Genomic DNA, 23,614 nt, shown 5'->3' with positions numbered 1-23,614 from the left:
GCTGAGTACATGAAAAAGGCCAGTAAAAACCTTCAGGCCAGCCAAGAGCTCCAAAAGCAATGGCATGACCAGAAGGCTGTTTTGGTTCAGTACCAACCAGGGCAGAAAGTGTGGGTCTTGGAGCCTGTGGCCCCAAGAGCACTCCAAGATAAATGGAGTGGACCCCACACAATTGTTGAAAAAAGGGTGAAGTCACCTACTTAGTTGACTTAGGCACTGCCAGGAGTCCCCTTAGGGTGCTCCATGTCAATCGCCTGAAACCCTACTATGACAGGGCTGATCTCACCCTGCTCATGGCAACTGATGAAGGACAGGAAGAAGACAGTGATCCTCTACCTGATCTCTTCTCTTCCACAGAACAAGATGCTCTAGTGGAAGGTGTAGTTTTGGCTGATTGTCTTACTGCTGAGCAGAAAGACCATTGCATAAATCTCCTGGGTCAGTTTTCTGAACTCTTCTCTACTGTGCCAGGTACCACTTCTTGGTGTGAGCACACTATAGATACTGGAGACAGCTTGCCTGTCAAAAGTAAGATCTATAGGCAGCCTGACCATGTCAGAGACTGCATAAAGCAAGAGGTGCAGAAAATGTTAGAACTGGGAGTGGTTGAGCACTCTGAAAGTCCATGGGCCTCTCCTGTGGTACTTGTACCAAAACCTCATTCCAAAGATGGAAAGAAGGAAATGCGGTTTTGTGTTGACTACAGATGTCTCAACCAGGTAACCAAAACTGATGCTCACCCTATACCCAGGGCAGGTGAGCTCATAGATACACTGGCATCTGCCAAGTATCTAAGCACTTTTGACTTGACTGCAGGGTATTGGCAGATCAAATTATCAGAAGATGCAAAAGCAAAAACTGCATTTTCAACCATTGGAGGCCATTACCAATTCACAGTAATGCCTTTTGGATTGAAAAATGCACCTGCCACTTTTCAGAGGTTGGTGAACACAGTCCTGCAAGGGCTGGAAGCTTTTAGTGCAGCATATCTGGACGATATAGCTGTCTTTAGCTCCAGCTGGGATGATCACCTGTTCCATCTATGGAAAGTTTTAGAGGCCCTGCAAAAGGCAGGCCTCACTATCAAGGCTTCAAAGTGCCAGATAGGGCAGGGGAAGGTGGTTTATCTGGGACACCTTGTTGGTGGGGAACAGATTGCACCACTTCAGGGGAAAATCCAAACTATTATAGATTGGGTTCCCCCTACTACTCAGACTCAGGTGAGAGCCTTCCTAGGCCTCACTGGGTATTACAGGAGGTTCATTAAGAACTATGGCTCCATTGCAGCCCCTCTTAATGACCTCACATCAAAGAAAATGCCTAAAAAGGTATTATGGACAGCAAACTGTCAGAAAGCTTTTGAGGAGCTGAAGCAGGCCATGTGCTCTGCACCTGTCCTGAAAAGCCCTTGTTACTCTAAAAAATTCTATGTCCAAACTGATGCATCTGAATTAGGAGTAGGGGCAGTCCTATCACAACTTAATTCTGAGGGCCAGGATCAACCTGTTGCTTTTATTAGTCGGAGGTTGACCCCTAGAGAAAAGCGTTGGTCTGCCATTGAGAGGGAGGCCTTTGCTGTGGTCTGGGCACTGAAGAAGTTGAGGCCATACCTGTTTGGCACTCACTTCATTGTTCAGACAGACCACAAACCTCTACTTTGGCTAAAACAAATGAAAGGTGAAAATCCTAAATTATTGAGGTGGTCCATATCCCTACAGGGAATGGACTATACAGTGGAACATAGACCTGGGAGTAGACACTCCAATGCAGATGGACTCTCCAGATACTTCCACTTAGACAATGAAGACTCATCAGGTCATGGCTAGTCTTATTGTCCTTCGTTTGGGGGCGGGGGGTTGTGTAGGAAAGTACCATCTTGCCTGGCATGTTACCCCCATTTTTCACTGTATATATGTTGTTTTAGTTGTATGTGTCACTGGGACCCTGCCAGCCAGGGCCCCAGTGCTCATAAGTGTGCCTGAATGTGTTACCTGTGTTATGACTAACTGTCTCACTGAGGCTCTGCTAATCAGAACCTCAGTGGTTATGCTCTCTCATTTCTTTCAAATTGTCACTAACAAGCTAGTGACCAATTTTACCAATTTACATTGACTTACTGGAACACCCTTATAATTCCCTAGTATATGGTACTGAGGTACCCAGGGTATTGGGGTTCCAGGAGATCCATATGGGCTGCAGCATTTCTTTTGCCACCCATAGGGAGCTCTGACAATTCTTACACAGGCCTGCCACTGCAGCCTGAGTGAAATAACGTCCATGTTATTTCACAGCCATTTTACACTGCACTTAAGTAACTTATAAGTCACCTATATGTCTAACCTTTACCTGGTAAAGGTTGGGTGCTAAGTTACTTAGTGTGTGGGCACCCTGGCACTAGCCAAGGTGCCCCCACATTGTTCAGGGCCAATTCCACGGACTTTGTGAGTGCGGGGACACCATTACATGCGTGCACTACATATAGGTCACTACATATAGGTCACAATGGTAACTCCGAATATGGCCATGTAACATGTCTAAGATCATGGAATTGCCCCCTCTATGCCATCCTGGCATTGTTGGTGCAATCCCATGATCCCACGGGTCTCTAGCACAGACCCTGGCACTGCCAAACTACCTTTCCCGGGGTTTCACTGCAGCTGCTGCTGCTGCCAACCCCTCAGACAGGTTTCTGCCCTCCTGGGGTCCAGCCAGGCTTGGCCCAGGATGGCAGAACAAAGGACTTCCTCTGAGAGAGGGTGTTACACCCTCTCCCTTTGGAAAATAGTGTGAAGGCAGGGGAGGAGTAGCCTCCCCCAGCCTCTGGAAATGCTTTCATGGGCACACATGGTGCCCATTTCTGCATAAGCCAGTCTACACCGGTTCAGGGACCCCTCAGCCCTGCTCTGGTGCGAAACTGGACAAAGGAAAGGGGAGTGACCACTCCCCTGACCTGCACCTCCCCTGGGAGGTGCCCAGAGCTCCTCCAGTGTGCTCAAGACCTCTGCCATCTTGGAAACAGAGGTGCTGCTGGCACACTGGACTGCTCTTAGTGGCCAGTGCCAGCAGGTGATGTCAGAGACTACTTCTGATAGGCTCCGTCAGGTGTTGCTAGCCTATCCTCTCTCCTAGGTAGCCAAACCCTCTTTTCTGGCTATTTAGGGTCTCTGTCTTTGGGGATTCTTTAGATAACGAATGCAAGAGCTCATCCGAGTTCCTCTGCATCTCTCTCTTCACCTTCTGCCAAGGAATCGACTGCTGACCGCGCTGGAAGCCTGCAAAACTGCAACAAAGTAGCAAAGACGACTACTGCAACTCTGTAACGCTGATCCTGCCGCCTTCTCGACTGCTTTCCTGGTGGTGTATGCTGTGGGGGTAGTCTGCCTCCTCTCGGCACTAGAAGCTCCGAAGAAATCTCCCGTGGGTCGACGGAATCGTCCCCCTGCAACCGCAGGCACCAAAGAACTGCATCACCGGTACCCTGGGTCTCCTCTCAGCACGACGAGCGAGGTCCCTTGAATCCAGCAACTCTGTCCAAGTGACTCCCACAGTCCAGTGACTCTTCAGTCCAAGTTTGGTGGAGGTAAGTCCTTGCCTCCCCACGCCAGACTGCATTGCTGGGAACCGCGACTTTTGCAGCTACTCCGGCCTCCGTGCACTTCCGGCGGAAATCCTTTGTGCACAGTCCAGCCTGGGTCCACGGCACTCTAACCTGCATTGCACGACCTCCTAAGTTATCCTCCGGCGACGTGGGACTCCTTTGTGCGACTTCGGGTGAGCACTGTTTCTCTCCACTTCGTAGTGCCTGTTCCGGCACTTCTGCGGGTGCTGCCTGCTTCTGAGAGGGCTCCTTGTCTTGCTCGACGCCCCCTCTGTCCCCAGACGCAATTGGCGACATCCTGATCCCTCCTGGGCCACAGCAGCATCCAAAAACCCTAACCGCACAATTTGCAGCTAGCAAGGCTTGTTGGCGGTCTTTCTTCAGGAAAACACTTCTGCACCACTCTCCACGGCGTGAGGGATCCGTCCTCCAAAGGGGACGTTCCTAGCCCTTGTCGTTCCTGCAGAATCTTCAGCTTCTACTGTCCAGTAGCAGCTTCTTTGCACCCACAGCTGGCATTTCCTGGGCATCTGCCCATCTCCGACTTGCTTGTGACTTTTGGACTTGGTCCCCTTGTTCCACAGGTACCCTCGTTTGGAAATCCATCGTTTTTGCATTGCTGATTTGTCTTTCCTGCAGAATTCCCCTATCACGACTTCTATGTCCTTTGGGGAACTTTAGTGCCCTTTGCACTCACTTTTCAGGGTCTTGGGGTGGACTATTTTTCTAACCCTAACTGTTTTCTTACAGTCCCAGCGACCCTCTACAAGGTCACATAGGTTTGGGGTCCATTCGTGGTTCGCATTCCACTTTTGGAGTATATGGTTTGTGTTGCCCCTATCCCTATGTGTCCCCATTGCATCCTATTGTAACTATACATTGTTTGCACTGTTTTCTAAGACTATTACTGCATATTTTGGTATTGTGTACATATATCTTGTGTATATTTGCTATCCTCTTACTGAGGGTACTCACTGAGATACTTTTGGCATATTGTCATAAAAATAAAGTACCTTTATTTTTAGTATATCTGTGTATTGTGTTTTTCTTATGATATTGTGCATATGACACTAGTGGTACTGTAGGAGCTTCACTCGTCTCCTAGTTCAGCCTAAGCTGCTCTGCTAAGCTACCATTATCTATCAGCCTAAGCTGCTAGACACCCTATACACTAATAAGGGATAACTGGGCCTGGTGCAAAGTGTAGGTACCCCTAGGTACTCACTACAAGCCAGTCCAGCCTCCTACACCGAGGCAGAGACCTCTGCCAGTAACACACCATTCCCAGCCCCAGAGCCCTCTGTAGCATGCCTGCACATCTCTGAGACAGGGACATTCTCCACCAGTAACATACCATTATCAGCCCCAGAGCCCACTGTAGCATGTCTGCACATCTCCGAGGCAGATACCTGTGACAGTATTATACCATTCCCAGCCCCAGAGCCCACTGTAGCATGTCTGCACATCTCCGAGGCAGAGACCTCTGCCACTAACATACCATTATCAGCCCCAGAGCCCACTGTAGCATGTCTGCACATCTCCGAGGCAGAGACCTCTGCCAGTAACATACCATTATCAGCACCAGAGCCCACTGTAGCATGCCTGCACATCTCTGAGACAGGCACCTTCTCTACCAGTAACATACCATTATCAGCCCCAGAGCCCACTGTAGCATGTCTGCAAATCTCTGAGACAGGGACCTTCTCTATCAGTAACATACCATTATCAGCCCCAGAGCCCACTGTAGCATGTCTGCACATCTCCGAGGCAGAGACCTCTGCCAGTAACACACCATTCCCAGCCCCAGAGCCCTCTGTAGCATGTCTGCACATCTCTGAGACAGGGACATTCTCTACCAGTAACATACCATTATCAGCCCCAGAGCCCACTGTAGTATGTCTGCACATCTCCGAGGCAGATACCTCTGCCAGTAATATACCATTCTCTGCCCCAGAGCCCACTGTAGCATGCCTGCACATCTCCGAGGCAGAGACCTCTGCCAGTAACATACCATTATCAGGCCCAGAGCCCACTGTAGCATGTCTGCAAATCTCTGAGACAGGGACCTTCTCTACCAGTAACATACCATTATCAGCCCTAGAGCCCACTGTAGCATGTCTGCACATCTCTGAGGCAAGGATCTTCTCTCTCAGTAACACACCATCCCCAGCCCCAGAGCCCACTGTAGCATCTCTGCACATCTCCGAGGCAGGGACCTCTGTCAGTAACACACCATTCCCAGCACCAGAGCCCACTGTAGCATGTCTGCACATCTCCGAGGCAGAGACCTCTGCCAGCAACACACCATTCCCAGCCCAGAGCCCACTGTAGCATGTCAGCACATCTCCGAGGCAGGGACCGTCTCTCAGTAACATACCATTATCAGCCATAGAGCCCACTGTAGCATGTCTGCACATTTCTGAGGCAGGGATCTTCTCTCTCAGTAACATAACACTCCCAGCCCCAGAGCCCACTGCAGCATGTCTGCACATCTCCGAGGCAGAGACCTCTGCCAGTAACATACCATTCCCAGCCCCAGAGCCCACTGCAGCATGTCTGCACATCTCCGAGGCAGGGACCTCTGTCAGTAACATACCATTCCCAGCCCCAGAGCCCACTGTAGCATGCCTGCACATCTCTGAGACAGGGACCTCTGTCAGTAACATACCATTATCAGCCCAGAGCCCACTGTAGCATGTCAGCAGATCTCCGAGGCAGGGACCTTCTCTCTCAGTAACATACCATTCCCAGCCCCAGAGCCCACTGTAGCATGCCTGCACATCTCTGAGACAGGGACTTCTGTCAGTAACATGCCATTATCAGCCCCAGAGCCCACTGTAGCATGTCAGCAGATCTCCGAGGCAGGGACCTTCTCTCTCAGTAACATACCATTCCCAGCCCCAGAGCCCACTGTAGCATGCCTGCACATCTCTGAGACAGGGACCTTCTCTACCAGTAACATACCATTATCAGCCCCAGAGCCCACTGTAGCATGCCTGCACATCTCTGAGACAGGGAGCGCCTCTCAGTAACACACCATTATCAGCCCCAGAGCCCACTGTAGCATGTCTGCACATCTCTGAGACAGGGAGCGTCTCTCAGTAACACACCATTATCAGCCCTAGAGCCCACTGTAGCATGTCTGCACATCTCTGAGACCGGGACCTTCTCTACCAATAACATACCATTATCAGCCCCAGAGCACACTGTAGCATGTCTGCACATCTCCAAAGCAGTGACCTCTGCCAGTAACACACCATTATCAGCACCAGAGCCCACTGTAGCATGCCTGCACATCTCTGAGACAGGCACCTCTGTCAGTAACACACCATTATCAGCACCAGAGCCCACTGTAGCATGTCAGCACATCTCTGAGACAGGGAGCGCCTCTCAGTAACACACCATTATCAGCACCAGAGCCCACTGCAGCATGTCTGTACATCTCTGAGACAGGGACCTCTGTCAGTAACACACCATTATCAGCACCAGAGCCCACTGTAGCATGTCTGCACATCTCTGAGACAGGGAGCGCCTCTCAGTAAAATACCATTATCAGCACCAGAGCCCACTGCAGCATGTCTGCACATCTCCGAAGCAGGGACCTTCTGTGTCAGTAACATACCATTATCAGCACCAGAGCCCACTGTAGCATGTCTGCACATCTCCGAGGCAGAGACCTCTGTCAGTAACACACCATTATCAGCCCTAGAGCCCACTGTAGCATGTCAGCACATCTCTGAGACAAGGAGCGTCTCTCAGTAACACACCATTATCAGCCCCAGAGCCCACTGTAGCATGTCTGCACATCTCCGAGGCAGAGACATCTGCCACTAACATACCATTATCAGCCCCAGAGCCCACTGTAGCATGTCTGCACATCTCCGAGGCAGAGACCTCTGCCAGTAACATATCATTATCAGCACCAGAGCCCACTGTAGCATGCCTGCACATCTCTGAGACAGGCACCTTCTCTACCAGTAACATAGCATTATCACCCCCAGAGCCCACTGTAGCATGTCTGCAAATCTCTGAGACAGGGACCTTCTCTATCAGTAACATACCATTATCAGCCCCAGAGCCCACTGTAGCATGTCTGCACATCTCCGAGGCAGAGACCTCTGCCAGTAACACACCATTCCCAGCCCCAGAGCCCTCTGTAGCATGTCTGCACATCTCTGAGACAGGGACATTCTCTACCAGTAACATACCATTATCAGCCCTAGAGCCCACTGTAGCATGTCTGCACATCTCCGAGGCAGATACCTCTGCCAGTAATATACCATTCTCTGCCCCAGAGCCCACTGTAGCATGCCTGCACATCTCCGAGGCAGAGACCTCTGCCAGTAACATACCATTATCAGGCCCAGAGCCCACTGTAGCATGTCTGCAAATCTCTGAGACAGGGACCTTCTCTACCAGTAACATACCATTATCAGCCCTAGAGCCCACTGTAGCATGTCTGCACATCTCTGAGGCAAGGATCTTCTCTCTCAGTAACACACCATCCCCAGCCCCAGAGCCCACTGTAGCATCTCTGCACATCTCCGAGGCAGGGACCTCTGTCAGTAACACACCATTCCCAGCACCAGAGCCCACTGTAGCATGTCTGCACATCTCCGAGGCAGAGACCTCTGCCAGCAACACACCATTCCCAGCCCAGAGCCCACTGTAGCATGTCAGCACATCTCCGAGGCAGGGACCGTCTCTCAGTAACATACCATTATCAGCCATAGAGCCCACTGTAGCATGTCTGCACATTTCTGAGGCAGGGATCTTCTCTCTCAGTAACATAACACTCCCAGCCCCAGAGCCCACTGCAGCATGTCTGCACATCTCCGAGGCAGAGACCTCTGCCAGTAACATACCATTCCCAGCCCCAGAGCCCACTGCAGCATGTCTGCACATCTCCGAGGCAGAGACCTCTGTCAGTAACATACCATTCCCAGCCCCAGAGCCCACTTTAGCATGCCTGCACATCTCTGAGACAGGGACCTCTGTCAGTAACATACCATTATCAGCCCAGAGCCCACTGCAGCATGTCTGCACATCTCTGAGACAGGGAGCGCCTCTCAGTAACACACCATTATCAGCACCAGAGCCCACTGTAGCATGCCTGCACATCTCTGAGACAGGGACCTCTGTCAGTAACACCCCATTATCAGCACCAGAGCCCACTATAGCATGCCTGCACATCTCTGAGACAGGGACCTCTGTCAGTAACACACCATTATCAGCACCAGAGCCCACAGCAGCATGTCTGCACATCTCCGAGACAGGGAGCGCCTCTCAGTAACACACCATTATCAGCACCAGAGCCCACTGCAGCATGTCTGCACATCTCTGAGACAGGGACCGTCTCTCAGTAAAATACCATTATCAGCCCTAGAGCCCACTGTAGCATGTCTGCACATCTCCGAGGCAGAGACCTCTGCCAGTAACATACCATTATCAGCCCCAGAGCCCACTGTAGCATGTCTGCAGATCTCTGAGACAGGGACCTCCTCTACCAGTAACATACCATTGTCAGCCCCAGAGCCCACTGTAGCATGTCTGCACATCTCTGAGACCGGGACCTTCTCTACCAATAACATACCATTATCAGCCCCAGAGCCCACTGTAGCATGTCTGCAAATCTCCGAGGCAGGGACCTCTGCCAGTAACATACCATTATCAGCACCAGAGCCCACTGTAGCATGCCTGCATATCTCTGAGACAGGGACCTCTGTCAGTAACACACCATTATGAGCACCAGAGCCCACTGCAGCATGTCTGCACATCTCTTAAGACAGGGAGCGCCTCTCAGTAACACACCATTATCAGCACCAGAGTCCACTGCAGCATGTCTGCACATCTCTGAGACAGGGACCGTCTCTCAGTAAAATACCATTATCAGCACCAGAGCCCACTGCAGCATGTCTGCACATCTCCGAAGCAGGGACCTTCTGTGTCAGTAACATACCATTATCAGCACCAGAGCCCACTGTAGCATGTCTGCACATCTCCGAGGCAGAGACCTCTGCCAGTAACATACCATTATCAGCCCTAGAGCCCACTGTAGCATGTCTGCACATCTCCGAGGCAGAGACCTCTGCCAGTAACACACCATTATCAGCACCAGAGCCCACTGTAGCATGTCTGCACATCTCTGAGACAGAGAGCGCCTCTCAGTAACATACCATTATCAGCACCAGAGCCCACTGTAGCATGTCTGCACATCTCCGAGGCAGAGACCTCTGCCAGTAACATACCATTATCAGCCCTAGAGCCCACTGTAGCATGTCTGCACATCTCCGAGGCAGGGACCGTCTGCCAGTAACACACCATTATCAGCACCAGAGCCCACTGTAGCATGTCTGCACATCTCCGAGGCAGAGACCTCTGCCAGTAACATACCATTATCAGCCCCAGAGCCCACTGCAGCATGTCTGCACATCTCCGAGGCAGGGACCGTCTGCCAGTAACACACCATTATCAGCACCAGAGCCCACTTTAGCATGTCTGCACATCTCTGAGACAGGGAGCGCCTCTCAGTAACATACCATTATCAGCCCCAGAGCCCACTGTAGCATGTCTGCACATCTCTGAGACAGGGAGCGCCTCTCAGTAACATACCATTATCAGCCCCAGAGCCCACTGTAGCATGCCTGCACATCTCCGTGGCAGAGACCTTCTGTGTCAGTAACATACCATTATCAGCACCAGAGCCCACTGCAGCATGTCTGCACATCTCCGAAGCAGGGACCTTCTGTGTCAGTAACATCCCATTTTCAATACCATAGTCTAATGCAATATGTGTGCATACCTCAGCGGCAGGGGCTTCTGTCACTAACAACCCATCCTCAGCATCAGCCTGTCTGCAGAGCTCAGAGACCTTCTCTGTCAGTAACATGCCTTCCTAATACCAGAGCCTACTGCAATGTGTATGCATAGCCCGGCGGCGGGGACTTCTAGCCCAACAACACATCTTCAGCGTTGGAGCCTAATGCAGCATGTCTGCGCATCATGGAGCCAAAGATTGTGCAGAGCCTAATGGGGCATGTCATTTCATCATTCAATACTGAGAGCTCCTCTGTCCGCAACAAACCATTCCCTAATAGTAGAACCTAATATTTAATCATGTTGCGCACCTTTGAGGCTAGGCCTTCTCTGTCAGTGACATACCATGCCCATTCCAGGGCCTACCTTCCTGTGACTGCTGTCTGCACACCTGGGAACCTGGTACCTCTGTGTCATTAACATACCATCCACATCCCAAGCTCTGTGTCTGCTCACATATGTGGCTGGTGTCTCTCTTATTAACATATCAGCACCATGCCATATCCTAAGCACTGTGTCTGTGCAGGTATGAGGCTTGGGCCTCTCTCTCATTAACATATCATCCACATACCAGATCCTAAGCACTGTGTCTGCACGCATATAAGACTGGTGCCTCTCTGCCATTAACATATCTGCACACATATGAGGCTGGTACCTCGCTGTTACTAACATATCATCCTCACGCCAGGGCCTAAGCACTGTGTCTGCACGCATATGAGGCTGGTACCTCTCTGTTACTAATATATCATCCCCATGCCAGGGCCTAAGCTGTGTGTCTGCACGCATATGAGGCTGGTACCTCTCTGTCCTTAACATATCTGCACACATATGAGGCTGGTACCTCGCTGTTACTAACATATCATCCCCATGCCAGGGCCTAAGCTGTGTGTCTGCACGCATATGAGGCTGGTACCTCTCTGTCATTAAGGTATCATCCCCATACCAGATCCTAAGCACTGTGTCTGCACACATATGAGGCTGGTACCTCGCTGTTACTAACATATCATCCCCACGCCAGGGCCTAAGCACTGTGCCTGCACACATATGAGGATGATACGTCTCTGTCATTAACATATCATCACCATCCTAAGCACTGTGCCTGCACACATATGAGGCTAGGTGCTTGTGTGTCAGCGACATCCAGTTCCCATTTCAGAGCCTCACTTACAGTGTCTGCACACCTTTAAGTATAGGAGCTTCTCTGTCAGCGACACGCTGTGTGATTTTTTTTCTCCACCCCCCATAGATCCCATCTGCCCCAAAAATGTGAGCGTCCACTTCTTGCCACTGGGCTGTGTGAAGGATCTCCACCACAAGAGCAAGTACCAGAAACTCTTCAACCTCGTCTCCTCCTCCTGTGGGTAAGTATCACCCCGACCTTTCTGTAGTAGTTGTCTGGATATTCATTTCTGACATCCACTCGAGAGATAGCTCTGCTGCCTTGATTCTCAAGCGACTGTTGCGGCCATGCATGTGTCCAAGTTTGGTCGAATGTGGAGAGGTCAGTGGATGTATGATGATGAAGAGTTGAAGTAACAGTGAGAGAGTGAGTTCACAGCTGAGGTCTGTAAGGCATCCATTGAGGAAGGTCTGTAGGTGCTCCGTATCGAGGGCCAAATGCACTGCTGTACTCAAACCCTGGAGACGCTGGTCGGTAGGACGGAGGTGCCTTAGCAGAAGCAAGTGTGGAGCTCCAAGTACTCGATCTCCCATGATCAGTCTAGATGTGCTTGGGGGAAATATGTGGCGAAGATAGCACAGCAGCCCCGTGTGGCTGTGGCGCAGTACTCGACTGGCCGCGCCGCGGTTGAGGTGCGTCAGGTCTCCTCAGATTCATTGCTGGCTACCCACGACTGAGGTTCCTTTGTTAAGCTGTGTGGGTGTGTCCGATGTTACTGACTTTACTGAAAGAAAAGGGAGGAGCACCGTAGTTCATTGGCTGGCAGACTGGTGTTAAGTTGGCGTGATGCGGAGCATTGGCCTTCTGGGTCCAGGACTGGGTTTCATTGGCAGTGCTTTATAGAGGCGCCTGTTCTGTGTCATTACTGGTCCTGCAGGTCGTGATGGAGGTGCAGTGTCCGAGCAGCTGAGGACTGAGGTGCTTCAGCACATCTGTATGGGTATGTGGGGCGATATTGACTCGCTGAGGTCAGGAATTGCTTTCTGTAGCAGAGCTGCATGGTGCTGTGTGTGGCGTTAGTGACCTCGTCAGGTCAGACTGAGCTCTGCACGTGTCTGTGCTGGGCTAGGCAGGGTGCAGCAGGGTGGAGGGGCATTGACTCATCTCTGTGGCGACTGTATTGGCCCAGTGGTCAGGATTACATTTGAGTATCAGAGCTGCATAAGGATGTGTGTAGGGCAGCGCTAACCTTCTCAGGTCGGTGGGGAGCCTGTATTTAGTGTGTGGGGGTGCTGCAGGGGAGGACTGCACTTTCATGAAAGGAAGGAGTGGGCAGCAAGGCGGTCTTATGATCTTTCTCTGCTTTTCCCGCAGCATGGTCCACCTGCTGACGCCTGAGCTGAAGCTCATCTGTGCTCCAAAGGCCACCCTGCTAGTGGAACAGACCAAGTAAGTATGCGGCCCCCGCAGCAAATCAAGTGTGGGAGACCACAGTAATGTAAGTGTGGGAGCCTTGAACAAAGGAAAGCTTGCAGCCCCTGCAGCAAAGCAAGTGTGGGAGACCTTAACAAAGGAAAGCTTGCAACCCCCGCAGCAAAGGAAGTGTGAGAGACCGCAGTGTAAGTGTGGGAGACCACAGTAATGTAAGTGTGGGAGCCCTGAACAAAGGAAAGCTTGCAGCCCCCGCAGCAAAGCAAGTGTGGGAGACTGCAGTAATGTGTGTGTGGGAACCCCGCACAAAAGAAAGCTTGCAGCCCCCGCACCAAAGTAAGTGTGGGAGACCGCAGTGTAAGTGTGGGAGCCCTGAACAAAGGAAAGCTTGCAGCCCCTGCAGCAAACCAAGTGTGGGAGACCGCAGTAATGTAAGTGTGGGAGCCCTGAACAAAGGAAAGCTTGCAGCCCCTGCAGCAAGGTAAGTGTGGGAGACCACAGTAATGTAAGTGTGGGAGCCCTGAACAAAGGAAAGCTTGCAGCCCCTGCAGCAAAGCAAGTGTGGGAGACCTTAACAAAGGAAAGCTTGCAACCCCTGCAGCAAAGGAAGTGTGAGAGACCGCAGTGTAAGTGTGGGAGACCACAGTAATGTAAGTGTGGGAGCCCTGAACAAAGGAAAGCTTGCAGCCACCGCACCAAAGCAAGTGTGGAAGACCGCAGTGTAAGTGTGGGAGCCCTGAACAAAGGAAAGCTTGCAGCCCCCGCAGCAAAGCAAGTGTGGGAGACTGCAGTAATGTGTGTGTGGGAACCCCGCACAAAAGAAAGCTTGCAGCCCCCGCACCAAAGTAAGTGTGGGAGACCGCAGTGTAAGTGTGGGAGCCCTGAACAAAGGAAAGCTTGCAGCCCCTGCAGCAAACCAAGTGTGGGAGACCGCAGTAATGTAAGTGTGGGAGCCCTGAACAAAGGAAAGCTTGCAGCCCCTGCAGCAAAGCAAGTGTGGGAGACCTTAAAGGAAAGCTTGCAACCCCCGCAGCAAAGGAAGTGTGAGAGACCGCAGTGTAAGTGTGGGAGACCACAGTAATGTAAGTGTGGGAGCCCTGAACAAAGGAAAGCTTGCAGCCACCGCACCAAAGCAAGTGTGGGAGACCGCAGTGTAAGTGTGGGAGCCCTGAACAAAGGAAAGCTTGCAGCCCCCGCAGCAAAGCAAGTGTGGGAGACCGCAGTAATGTGTGTGTGGGAACCCCGCACAAAAGAAAGCTTGCAGCCCCCGCACCAAAGTAAGTGTGGGAGACCGCAGTGTAAGTGTGGGAGCCCTGAACAAAGGAAAGCTTGCAGCCCCCGCAGCAAAGCAAGTGTGGGAGACCGCAGTAATGTAAGTGTGGGAGCCCTGAACAAAGGGAAGCTTGCAGCCCCTGCAGCAAGGTAAGTGTGGGAGACCGCAGTAATGTAAGTGTGGGAGCCCTGAACAAAGGAAAGCCTGCAGCCTCTGCAGAAAATCAAGTGTGGGAGAATGCCAGTAAAAGAAAGCGTGTTAGCCCTTTAAACAAGCATTTGCAATGCCACGGGTCTCGCGTTTGCTCGAGTTAAAGCTATTAGCATTGTAAACTCGTAACCGGAACTTACCTTGCCACATAAACTGAAAATGAAAAGTAAAACAGTTTCACATAACTAACTGGACTTTTCTTGCCACCTAAACTGAAAATGAAAAGTAGAACAGTTTCACATAACTAACCAGACTTTTCTTGCCACCTAAACTGAAAATGAAAAGTAGAACAGTTTCACATAAGAGAGCCAATGGCCGCCATGAGCGCAAAGCAGACACACAAAAGGAAACAGAAGCTCTCTGGCAGTGAAAGGTATCAGCAAAAGTGCAGTTATCCATGTAACAGGGTCGATGTCATGCAAAAAAAAATTAAAATCATATTCTCAATATATAGTCTATGCATTCGAGGTAAATGAAGATTGCACCAAAAACTCTCTGAACGGGGCCATCTGTATTTTTATGACCTGCCTAAAGATGTCTGTAGCTGTCTCCTGGTGGCGCTAATGAGTTCTATACTACCAGAGCCCCTCGTTTTACATTCGGCTTATGTCGCTGGGGAAGCGGCCGTTCATGCTTTAGGCGTCACAGTTGAAATACCTTGTATAAGGGTGCCACCTCGTGCCTACTTTGTGTAACACATGTAGACCAAACGTGTTGGCTTTGCCTGATGTTTGTTTTACTTCCATGCTGTTGTTCATTTGTTAGCCCTATAGCCATAACTATCAGAGGGGGTTGTACACATCCCATTGTGGTTGCTTATTTAGGTTATATCACTTTATAGTGAGTCGTAGTGTATTTAATGGGGCTTGTGTGGAGATCTTCCCAGAAACGGCTTAAAGAAGGTTGTCACGATTTTTTTTTTTTTTACGGAACGAGATATTGCAGTTCATTTCTCATGCTCGCCTGGAGAGCATTTTGTACTGCCAGGTGGTTAATCAGAATGATAACACTAACCTTGAAGCTTTTGGAAGTCCGGGACTCACCAGTAGAGATATAATATAAGGGTTTGCAGGGGTAGCCTTGCTAACAGCAGTGTTGCTGCTGACAAATTCTGTGGACTGCTTTGTGAATTACCCAAAAGAACGGATGGATGCCTTTAGCTTTGTAGATACCTGCTGATGCCTTTTTTCAGTCAGTATTCCTAAAGTTATGCAGTCCGGTCTCTTAATCTGTTGCGTGAAGTGCTTCCTGAGATGCTGTGGTAAATTAAGGAACAAGCCATGTCGCTTCCACTAACCACGTAGATTTAGTGAAATTACTCCGTTGCCTCGAATCTCAAAGAAATCCTTGCTCTGCAGTGCGCTACAGAATGGTGAGTATATCGTTTAAATGCCTGCAGCAATATAGATTCACTTTCTTTGAGTGCTTCTGCCTTCTAGAAGTTGGGCGGAAACCGTATTTTGTTTACTTCAAAACATTTATAGTGGGCGCCGACAGTTGTGATGCGTGCAATCTGATTCCACAAGTATATCTACGACTTTGCATAATCTTCAAAACCCAGCTGAGAAAACCTATAGGCCATTTTTGCGAATGAATGGATTTCACCCATAGCAATCACTCAAGTAAAATTTCACCATCCACAATAAAAGTCTCTCTGATGTATCCAGTCTGCAAACTCCTGACCCAATAGTTCTATGCCGGAGACTCTGCCTGCCTTTACTGCTGCAGGGGCTATGTATGGACGGCATCACAGCCAGGCCCTCAGCCAACCCCTGTAGCAGTAACTGGTGGAGCAGACCGTGCTGCCCCATGACAAGCACAAGCCCACCCATCCCAACCCCAAACCACACAAGCCCTCTTCCAGAGGTTTTCTACACTGCACTGAGCAGGCAGAAAACGCCTGCGGTTTTCTCGCCAGAATAGGGGAAAACCGCACGGAAAAGGATCTGGCATTCTGGGTTCCATGTGATTATTTCTCAGTTCCATGGAGGAAACGTGTGATTTCCTGGAATTTGGTGTGGAATCCTGGCCGGGATAGGACATTCTGCCTCCCAGTGTCCTTGTCCCAAACTCTAGCAATCCTGGAATGAGGACCTCTTACTCCTGGCCTGCTTAACTCCATGATCTGCTACCGAATTTAAAGTCCACAAGTTTAATCTGAATACATACTGCTGAACCAGTGACTACCTCTTGACAAGTTTCGTGTATTATCTTATTTTCACAGAGTTTTCTATAGCACATGTTGCCATTAATATGGCTTCAAAGTACTGTTGGGATCAGGTAACCTTCATGCCCAGGTCCCTACGGTTGTGTCACAGACTGGAGTGCCCGTGTTCTGGTGGAGCTTCCGGTGTTTACTATTGTAGTCCGCACCATCGTAAGTTCGGTGATAACCAACTAAATGTAAATGTTATATAAACATTTAACCTATTGAAAAGTAAATTTGCCCTCCTTCATCCCTTAGATGTAATGTGCTCTAACATCCATTTAGATAATGGCCTCGCTATAAAGAAATAACTGCATAAAAGAACAATGTCTGAGACTGATCTCACCATTGTTATTTGGGCAGTTGTTTCAGGAATGAACAATGTCCTTTGAGAAGGTTTATCACATTGTGCACTTTTGGGTTACAAAAACGAATTTGTCTTTGGCTTATGTAAGACTGGCTGTTTTAGAGTTTGGCAGAGATGGGACTCCATTCCAACAGCGACAGAGGGCCTTCTTCTTCAAGCTGAAGACCACCCACCTGATTTACAGATGAACAGACCTTAAGTACATCAGTGGTGGAGACTACTCTGTCTCTGTTCCTGACAACCTCCTCTGTCGGCCCAGTGGAGTAAGGGCGGTCGGGGCGTTGGAGACTCCACAGCCCACCCGGTTTAGAGTGGGCCATCCAATGGCCAATTTTCACTGCCCTTATTGCAGGGTCGTGCAGTGAAAACTGCTAAATGACCCACACACCATGTGAGGCAGCTCCCATCCTGTGGGGATCATTAGAAATTGTATTTTCGCAATAAAATCTTGCTTTGGGGGTTTGGTTTTTGAAAATACAACAACATGTTAAAAGTTTGACGGATAGTATTGTCATTTTAAAGGTTCCTCCCGTCAAGCTTTTAATACATTGACAGGAACCGCCATGACGGCGACTCCTGCCTCTGATGAGAGTAGTCTGCTGGGCCGACGGAGGCCCTACATTTTGCCCTAGCTGTGTCACGAATGGTTTCCTTGGGTAGAAGATCGTGTGACCAGTCCGTGCCTTGGCACCTGCTACTCCAGGTGGCATCTTGTAGTGAATTAAAGCCCTTGACACTTGAGCTTCTGAAGCAGAGATGCTGGGTGCTGTAAATCATGTCTTAACACGGGGGTCCTAGTTTAGGCAGCTCCACCTAAATAACATGAAGAGAAGCTGAATGCATAAGACAATCACAATTAAATTCTGAAAGGAGGGATGTTTACCCCAGCTTTCACAAGAAGTGCAGACGGTGTGGCATTGGTGAGTACAGAAGAGATTACATTTTCAAAGCACAATATTTCACAGGAATAAAAAATAATCTGGCACGCTCAAAAGGTTGTGGCATTAAAGAAACTTTACAGAAACATGAGTGGAAATTCATCACACTTCAGAAGAACGAATTTACGGTCTGGTTTAGACTGGGCACAAATTTATTTGCAACGCGAGGAAACAAAAAAATACCACAACTATGCAATCTTCAGTGACCAAAAGGGTCTTTGTAAAATGCTCCATTGATAAATTGTGGCAACCCTTTTCGGTATGGGTTCCTCCATTTTTAATTATAAAAGAAGCCCACTCAGAAGATGGACAAATTCACTACCACAATGATCCTGATCACACCAGCATGGATCTGGCACACATGGTTCTTACGTATAATCAAGGCGTCCCACTGGACAACACATAAAATTGGTCTTACATCCCAAACTTTGCATGTGAGATACTTGCAAGATCTTTTGGATTTTTAGAGCCTGGCTTCAAGCTGGGAGACGTAAGAGGGCCAAATACTGGACAGTTCTGTACATCAACTTGGAGGCAATTTGTTCTGTAGGCAAGAAAAAATTACCACTTGCAGAGTACGTGGTGAAGTATATTTTATAGTGCCTGATTTAGAGCACAATTGCATTGAGCTATGATACCCTTGTACTATTACCCGTCTGCCAAGCTCTAAATCCGGGCCATTGTCTTCCATTTGTTTCATCACTCACTAATAAGCCACACTTTATAGTGCGGTTGCTGCACTCAGAAGGCCAAGTGAGCGTCATGCCTTGGCAGTAAATGTCATTCATTCAGACACATAGAGATTCATTCAGTCAAACAGAAAGAAAAAGCTGACTTGCAAGCGTCTAAAATGTATACTGAAGTAATTGTCTTAATTTCATGTAAAACAAATTTCGCCAGTGATCCACAGAATAGCGCGGGGGGAAACGCTACACTGTGGATCAACAAAGTAGTTCTATTCAATATAGGTAAATTCAAGCAGTGCAGGTATCTAAACATCTATTTGTATTGTATCTGAAATAAAACGAGACTGGCCATCAGTAAGGCTGTTATGCATAGAGAGAGTGTTCCTTGTGTTCAAACGTATGTACAGCAAAGCAGAACAGATATAGAGCAAACTCCCCTCGGGCTCAGGGCCGAGGATTACTTTCATGCTTAATATCATTCAACAAGATATGTGCATGGCAGCAAATTTGAGTTCCCTTATGCACATTTGCAAGGCATTGCCCTACTGACACAGATTCAAGATGGAAGCAGCATGTATTTTACTGTACTCCCATCTTATATTTATTCTGCTCTTACATTGTGCATGCAGGCTTCATCTACTCAATGCAAAGCATGCAAATCCATTCCGAAAAAAGCACCTACCGGTTACCTCAAATGAGCAGCTTGGAGGAGGCATTCTACATCCACATGTGAACCACCCTGTCTCCCTCTGAGTAAAAGCAGTCATGAATAAGGTACCTCATGCACTGACAAGTCCGAAGACGAGGCATTGTGGAACACTGCTCGACATCATTCTGGGGTCTCATTACGAACACATCCAGTGTTGATGTATTCGATTCATATATTTGAGAATTAAGCACAATGCGCTTTTCAGTTCATCTTTGGGATAGGTGAAATGTGAAATGCATCTGAATGGGGCACCACTTAAAACTGAAACTCTTGTTACAGGTTAGTAACTTTTCTTTCAGCCATTTTGGAAATGATCCTGAAATCACCTTTAAGTTGACGCAGTTTCATGAGCATCAAGGCTGTATTTAGAAAAGTTGACATTATCTTGGTTTTGAGTGTTCTTCAGGGAAGGTGAAGGAATGGGCCTGAGCAGTCTTGTTCCTTTTCTCAATTTTACAGGTACATGGTAGACCTTCGCAAGGAGCAGATCAACAACTTCATGGATCGCGTGGCAGAACTAGCTAAAGGAGCAGGATTCATTCCTTTTGGAACAGTTGACTGCGAGGAAGATGCCTTTGCCCGCTACGAGCTACAGGATAAGCAGTGATGTGAAAGCATAAGTACCTAAAAGATGAGGTGACATATGGAGGATTCATCATGGGAATTATAATACTTCCAATTTGTAAATAGACTGCTGTCTCATGTTCAAGTTCTCTGGAGATGAATGTGCCTGCTTTTCCTTGTAATAGCTTACAAGCGAATAAGAATCGAAGCCTGCACACCCCAACAGTGAAAAACCTTCAAAGAGACATAGAGGACGTGTAGTGTTCGCTCCATTGAATTGTGAAGTCCTGTTGGTCATAACAGATTTAGCCATTTCATCAGATTAGGAAAATCTGTTGTTTCATGACACCTCATTCCTTAGATTGGTATTGGAATGTAATTGATGGAAACTTCATTATCATCTACTCAGTGCCCATGGGGGAATTCTGTGGCGACCAGACTAGCCTATGGATTACCAGGAGATGTCCCATCAGAACGTGTCGCTGAATGACTGGCAGGTCTATAGCAGAGAAAGTCATATATTAGATGTGTGACTGACTGTGGCTCAACACTAGTGCTTTTCAGAGATCAGTTGGAAGCTCTTCTCAGTTTTCCATCGAGATGTTGGCCTAGAACACTCATTGGCCCAAAATTGCCATTCTGATCACGCTTTCAACTCCATTTTGTGTTGTGTTATGTCACCTTTGTATAATACCAGCAGAGTACTATGGTGTTTCTCTCTTGTAGAAGTGATCATTCCCACTCTCCAACCCACAAGCAGTCACATTCGAGAAGCACGTATATCCTCGTGTTTGGGCCTCTAGTGGGGAAGGTATCTGACCGAAAGGTGGAATAGTAAAACAAACTTTTCCTCCACAACTTAAGAAAAAATGTCAGCAAATTACTTCTGCGGGGTTACTCTTGTATCTTCCTTTTTGACAATTCACAAAAGAATTTAATGAGCACTGAAAAGTGTAACTGTTTCTGCATATGGAAGTGTAATGGGTGTACATTCCCGCATGTGGAAATCGAACACTTAAGTGCCTTTGTATAATATAATTTTCTTTTTTTTTCGAAGAGATAATCTTTTTCCCTTTTGAGAGACCAGATATCCTACACAACCATCATTTTTTGGATGTGTTGGGGTTGTTAATTCCCATTGCTGCTACAAAAATGTGCATGTACTCCTGCCCTTGGCAGCAGTGCATTTGCAGGACTTGTCCTTCTTGGTGAATGCCCATTAACTTGTGAGTGGAAGCCAACTCACCCTGAAACCCTTCTAAAGTCTCCCATTGCAGTACATTCACACACATGGAAGTACACAACACTACACCCTAAGGCACTACATCAACACTCTGCGTCGCAGGATATTACATCATTAAAGCTAAGTAACAGAAACAAGTTAGGGTTAAGGGTTCTTTTTTTGAAAAAAAGGTAGAAGTATCTTCATCAAACACATTAAGAAAACAAGAAAAAGTGGAAGCTGGTAATGCCTCCCGCCTGTACCCCAGAAAGATGCAGTGACCCACATTTTAGCTACACGGTGCAATGGCTCTCGAAAAAGTGACTCAACACAACGTTGAACTTAGGTGCACAAATAACATTGTGAATCGGGGTCACAGTGTCTACAGAGTCCTCCTATTACACGTTTTTATGGGTTTCGTTTGAGGCCATGTTCCGTGGTATTTCATCAGAGGTGGTTGTGCGGTGCACCGCTTTGGGACATGTGCAATAAAGTGTGGACTTCTGCTGCCAAATCTCTGCCTGCTTTTTTCGTTATCTTTTTATTGGTTTCTAGAAAGTGCGCATCCAGGGAGATGAAAAAAAGAAAAATTAGAAAAAGTAGGTCAAGGAGAAGAAACAAGTGGGGCCTTGAATAGAGAGGGTTTGGAAAACTTGCTATGATAGCTCACTCGGTTCAGCGCCTACGGCAGTATTGTGTCTCGAGGCTGCCGTGCAGTCTACCGATAGGGCATATTTTCCTTCTGAGTTCAATGACTGAGTTCTGTTAAGTTGGGCTACATTAATACCTGCTGTAAAGCGCCAGAAAGCACCTGTTTGCAGTGAATGCTAGATATATGTTCCATGTTTTAATAAATGAATATTGAAGAGGGAAGAGGGCTGGAGTAAATGAAAGAAAGACTGTGGAGACACAGAATGAGCAAGAAAGGGATTGACTACACCGGAAAAATGTAGAAAATGTTAATTGTTGTCAAATGGAATTAAACTGAGACCCATTTTGTAAAATCAAAGTATATAGATTGCAAAAAGAAAGAAAGAAAATGCGTGATCAATACAGCCTCTCTTAGTACTGAATATTTAATTGTCTTTTTAGTAGGTAAATGTACATTTTGGGAGGGAACGCGATAAAGAACTGGCCATTCAGCTCGAGATTGCAACCAGAAACCCCCCCTCCCCCCACCCCTCAACCAGTGCACTTCTAAGTTCATACCCAATTGTACCCCTTCCTGCCTCTACCGATCCTTCCCTCCTTAACTCCTGTCTTGTTTTCACTGCATGAAGAACAAATACATATTTTAAGCGTGCCACTGACGCATTGCTCCGGATTTCATTTCAACCAAATATTACTATGCATCTCATGCATTTGCATGCTGTGACTACCACAGGGGATTCATTGGGAATGTATTTATGTATCTGCAACTTTTTAGCTCTGCAATGCTGCAAACTGCGTTGGATTTTCTTTATTTGTTTATTCGTGTGTTTATTTATTGCCGCAGCCGTTCAGGACGTCTCGAACCTTCCATGTAAGAAAGCACATCTCTGGTACGCGACACTACCGCCATCTTGAAGAGCCTGTGGGCCTGAGTCGTGTTATGCCAAAGGGTAGCCTTCCTTTTGTTGACAATGACCACAAAGGCTACAAGACATAGTTGCATCTTGACGATGTAATGACTACCGTTTTGCCATGTTAGTAGGTGACCAAATGACATAATGTCAACAGTTCCTTGTGTTTCTAACCAACAATCACTTGTAGTCGAATACAGTAGGCCCAGATTGTTCGCTGTAAACTACGACTACATCTCCCAGAATGCATTTGTTTATGAAACGAAATGCCAAGATTGGAAACATGATGTCCTCAGTGGCACGGAGCCGTATGGTCTCAGTGACACAGAGCCATAGGGCACCATATCGCCACTCTGTGTGGTGTTACATAATTCTTTTATGTCGGTTTGGTGGTCTCTGTGTTTCTGTTTCCTCTATAGTTGGTCTCTTCAAATGACACAAATGCATACTTTTTGTGCCCCCGTCTGTTTGACTTCCCGTTATTTAGTGCGGCGTGAGAATGAGCTTTGACATTCCCCAAGGTATGGCATTTCAGAGGGTTGGTGTGTGGCCTTCAAGTTAATCTGAAATTTGGTTTCCATGCTCTGTGTTCCACAGAACCTGCCACTCTCATGTACCCATGATCTCTGCCTAGCACAATCATCTCTTCTGTATTCTCATACTTCTTGACTTCTGTGACATGACACTGTAGATCACTTCATATTACCGTCCACCTTATCCAGTCTTGGTGTTATAAACTTAGCAATGAAGTTCATGTGTACTGTTTTTCATCTTATCTCTCTGATCTCTTCTTAGTCTCTTGGTGCTCTTCGTGTTCCACACTTCACCTCTACCAGTAGATATCCCAAAAGGCACAGGGCCCTCTCCTCCCTCTATACCTCATCTGTCGGCAGAACCATCACATCCTTCTGT

At 48.1% G+C, this 23,614-nt stretch overlaps 1 protein-coding gene across 3 annotated transcripts in view; it reads left to right on the top strand.

The window, feature by feature from the left end:
• Positions 1-21,654, top strand: part of DNAAF3 (dynein axonemal assembly factor 3) — a 165,376-nt gene extending 143,722 nt beyond the window's left edge. For all 3 annotated transcript variants that reach the window (XM_069200750.1, XM_069200751.1, XM_069200752.1), the window contains 3 exons: positions 11,661-11,775; positions 12,909-12,983; positions 19,814-21,654. In XM_069200750.1, coding sequence (XP_069056851.1) covers positions 11,661-11,775; positions 12,909-12,983; positions 19,814-19,961 — 338 coding nt within the window. In that variant the 3' untranslated portion in view covers positions 19,962-21,654. The remainder of the gene's footprint in view (positions 1-11,660; positions 11,776-12,908; positions 12,984-19,813) is intronic.
• The last annotated feature ends 1,960 nt before the right edge of the window (positions 21,655-23,614 follow it).

The sequence above is a fragment of the Pleurodeles waltl genome, chromosome 7, assembly GCF_031143425.1.
Source record: "Pleurodeles waltl isolate 20211129_DDA chromosome 7, aPleWal1.hap1.20221129, whole genome shotgun sequence".
NCBI classification, from domain to species: Eukaryota; Metazoa; Chordata; class Amphibia; order Caudata; family Salamandridae; genus Pleurodeles; species Pleurodeles waltl.
The sequence above is the reverse complement of the archived record's forward strand: the minus strand, read 5'-3'. Positions and strand labels throughout refer to the sequence as shown.